We start from the raw sequence: 3421 nt of genomic DNA on the forward strand, positions 1-3421 counted from the left end.
GTGCTGCCCAGAACATCATCCCTGCGTCCACTGGCGCTGCCAAGGCTGTGGGCAAAGTCATCCCAGAGCTGAACGGGAAGCTCACGGGCATGGCCTTCCGCGTTCCTACCCCCAATGTGTCCGTCGTGGATCTGACATGCCACCTGGAGAAAGCTGCCAAGTATGATGACATCAAGAAGGTGGTGAAGCAGGCATCCGAGGGCCCACTAAAGGGCATCCTGGGCTACACTAAGGACCAGGTCGTCTCCTGTGACTTTAACAGTGACTCCCACTCTTCCACCTTCGATGCTGGGGCTGGCATTGCTCTCAATGACGACTTTGTAAAGCTCATTTCCTGGTACAACAATGAATTCGGTTACAGCAACAGAATGGTGGACCTCATGGTCTACATGGCCTCCAAGGAGTAAGAAGCCCGCCCTGGACCACCCATCTGAGCAAGGACACAGCAAGAGAGAGGTCCTCGGCTGCTGAGCAGTCCCTGTCCTAACTAACCCTTGACACCCTCACAGTTTCCACCCCAGACCCCCAGAATAGCAGGAGGGGGCTTAGGGAGCCCTACTCTCTTGAATACCATCAATAAAGTTCATTGCACCCCTATTCAAAAAAAAAATGTTACTGTGGCTTCAAAGATGATTCAAAAGTAGTGGGCTTTGAATGAGTTGACTTTTTCCTAAACTGTAGGGGCTGGCGAGATTGTTTAGTGGTTAAAAGTATTTGCTGCTCTTCCAGAGAAACTGAGTTCAGTTCCCATTACGCAGGAAGATAAGGCCTACCAGACGAAAAGGAGCCAAGCGGGAGTCTGCCGGACACTGTCAGAGGTCCTGACCATGCCTAGCCAATAAGGAGTGACCAACGGATATTTCCTGAGCGCTTAGCAACAGGCGCTGTCAGAGGTCCTGATGTTGCCTAACCAATGAGGGACAAGCATGAAATGTCAACTGTCAACGGATCAGAATGCCTGGGTCAGAACCCCTGGGTGCTGGGAAGTTATAAAAGTCCCTCTACCCCTCCCCCCACAGCGACTCTGCTATAAACCTTCTACTCTTTCACTCCCTCCCCCGAGGAAGATGTTTGAACCCAGCAAAACCAGTACCCATGCCAGGTGGCTCAAAACTGCTTATTACCCCAGTTCCAGGGGATCTGACAACTGGTGTGGGAGGTCCTTTTGTCCGTGTGTCGCTTTTATTGGTTAATGAACTGCTTTGAGCCTAAGGCAGAGCAGGGTGAGGCAGAGCAGAGCTAGGCGGGGAGGACTGGACTGAATGCTGGGAGAAAGAAGGGCGGGGTCAAGGAGAAGCCATGTAGCCCTGCCGGTGCCCGAGGGTTACTGGGTAAGCCACTACGATGTGGCAATACACAAATTAATGGAGATGGGTTAAATTAATATGTAAGAGTTAGCCAATAAAAAGCAAACGCTAATGGACCAAACAGTGTTTTAATTAATATGGTTTCTGTGTAATTATTTTGGGTCTAAGCAGCCAGAAACAAACAAGCGTCCCCATGAACAGACACCCTCTCTGCCTTCTTGAGAACCTGCACACATGTGTGCATGCAAACACATGCAATAAAAATAAAATAATATCTCAAAAAAGTCAGTTTGGGTGCTTGTCTTCCTCAGTCAACCTGGAATACATGTGTGTATTCATGCGTGCTGCATGAGTATACATGTTTGTATGTGAGTATACACACATGTGTGTGCCCATGTCTCCATGGGAGACCCGACTTTGATATTAGGATGTCTTCCTCTATTGCTTTCCATCTTATTGAGACAGCATCTATCACTGAGCATGGAGCTTGCTGATTTGGCAAGACTAGCCGATCATCGAGCCTCCGGGGTCTTCCTATCTTTGCTCCCCAGCAGCTGGATTGAAGAGCAGCATTCTGAGCTTTTTAATGTGGGTTCTGGGGGCTTAGAACACAGGTCTATTGGTGATTATTAACTACACAACCTAAATATGTGCTAGAAAATGAACTCTGGGTCTTTCATAAGCAAAGCTCTTTATCGCTAGCCACCACTCCGGCACTTTCAAGTATATTTTATTTTACTTTTAAATATTAATTTATTTTTTAATGTGTATAGATATTTTGCCTGCCTATATGCCTTCCTGTGTATTATGTGCATGCCTGGAAATCAAGGACATCAGACGAGGGCACTAGAGCCCCTAGAACTGAAGTTACAGACCATGTGAGCCGCTAAATGAGCTCTGGGAATTGAACCTGGGTCCTCTGGAAAAGTAGTCAGTGATTGTAACCACTATGACATTTCTCCAGCCTTGAATATATTTTAGAACATCTCACTAGAAACTCCAGATTAACACTCAAAAAGAGAGTTTATTCAATTTTACTGGAAGAAGGAAGTAATTAGTTCTTTGTTAATCGCTTGTTAATAAGCCACATCAAGAAGATAATGGTGTAGAGAGATGGTAAACAAAATACTTTTATGAATATGGTAAAAAAAATATCCTGCTGGAAACAGAAACATAATGTGTTTGTGGTGGGTAAATCTTAGATCAGTCTTCGAAATCAGCTTCAAGGTCAATTCCAAAAGAAATTGCAGAAGTATATAAGACCAGGATCCTTTGAAGTCACAGTGAACAATTCTAATAAAAAATAAGGCTTGTATACAGTACTTATGTCTAATGCACTTTGAATCATTGAAGTCAACTTAGTAAGTGCCCAGTTGTTTTCTTGTAGCTTCATTTGATAGCTTCTCTGTACCCTGAGTTCTATATCTGCCTAGAGAATGACATCTTACTGGAAAGGAGATGAGGTGACAGAGATAGATGCTGAGGGGCATTTTTTCTCAGGTTGGATCTCCTTGCTGAGCCTTAGCTCAACTGCTTGTCCCTGCTAGAGGTCACAGTGCCTGATGTATGCTATTCTCCTGCAATCACTGTTGCTCTTCCAGGTTCCAGTAGCAACCCCTGTAGGCAGAGTTTTCATTGGGACTGCTGGCAAATTCCCAAATAACCACACAGAGACTTATTATTAATTAAAAATGCTTGGCCAATAGCTTAGACTTGTTACTAACTAGCTCTTATAACTTAAATTAACCCATTTCTAATCCTTTACTTACTGCCACAGGGCTCATGGCTTGTTATCTCATTTTGTATACATCCTGCTTCCTCTCCATCTGGCTGGCGACTCCCTGACTCCACCCTTCTTCCCAGTATTTTCTCTATCCTGAAAATCCTGTCTAGATATTGGCCATTTAGGGTTTTTTTGTTTCTTTTTGTTAAAGCAATCACTGTGACATATGTTCATGCAGTGTAAAGGAATATCCCACAAATCCTTCCATCCTGTATTAGTCAGGGTTCCCTAGAGTCACAGAACTTTTGGGATGAATCTCTCTCTCTCTCTCTCTCTCTCTCTCTCTCTCTCTCTCTCTCTCTCTCTCTGTGTGTGTGTGTGTGTGTGTGTG

At 44.8% G+C, this 3421-nt stretch overlaps 1 protein-coding gene across 1 annotated transcript; it reads left to right on the forward strand.

Annotated features, from left to right (window-relative positions):
* Positions 1–2: 2 nt before the first annotated feature.
* LOC101989989 (glyceraldehyde-3-phosphate dehydrogenase-like) lies at positions 3–410 on the forward strand (the record flags this gene model as incomplete). The annotated part of the gene is made up of 1 exon (XM_005364788.2): positions 3–410. A coding segment is annotated over one exon (405 nt), but the record flags the coding sequence as incomplete, so codon positions are not given.
* Between the last annotated feature and the right edge of the window lie 3011 nt (positions 411–3421).

This window comes from Microtus ochrogaster, assembly GCF_000317375.1.
Source record: "Microtus ochrogaster isolate Prairie Vole_2 chromosome 14 unlocalized genomic scaffold, MicOch1.0 chr14_random_3, whole genome shotgun sequence".
NCBI lineage: Eukaryota > Metazoa > Chordata > Mammalia > Rodentia > Cricetidae > Microtus > Microtus ochrogaster.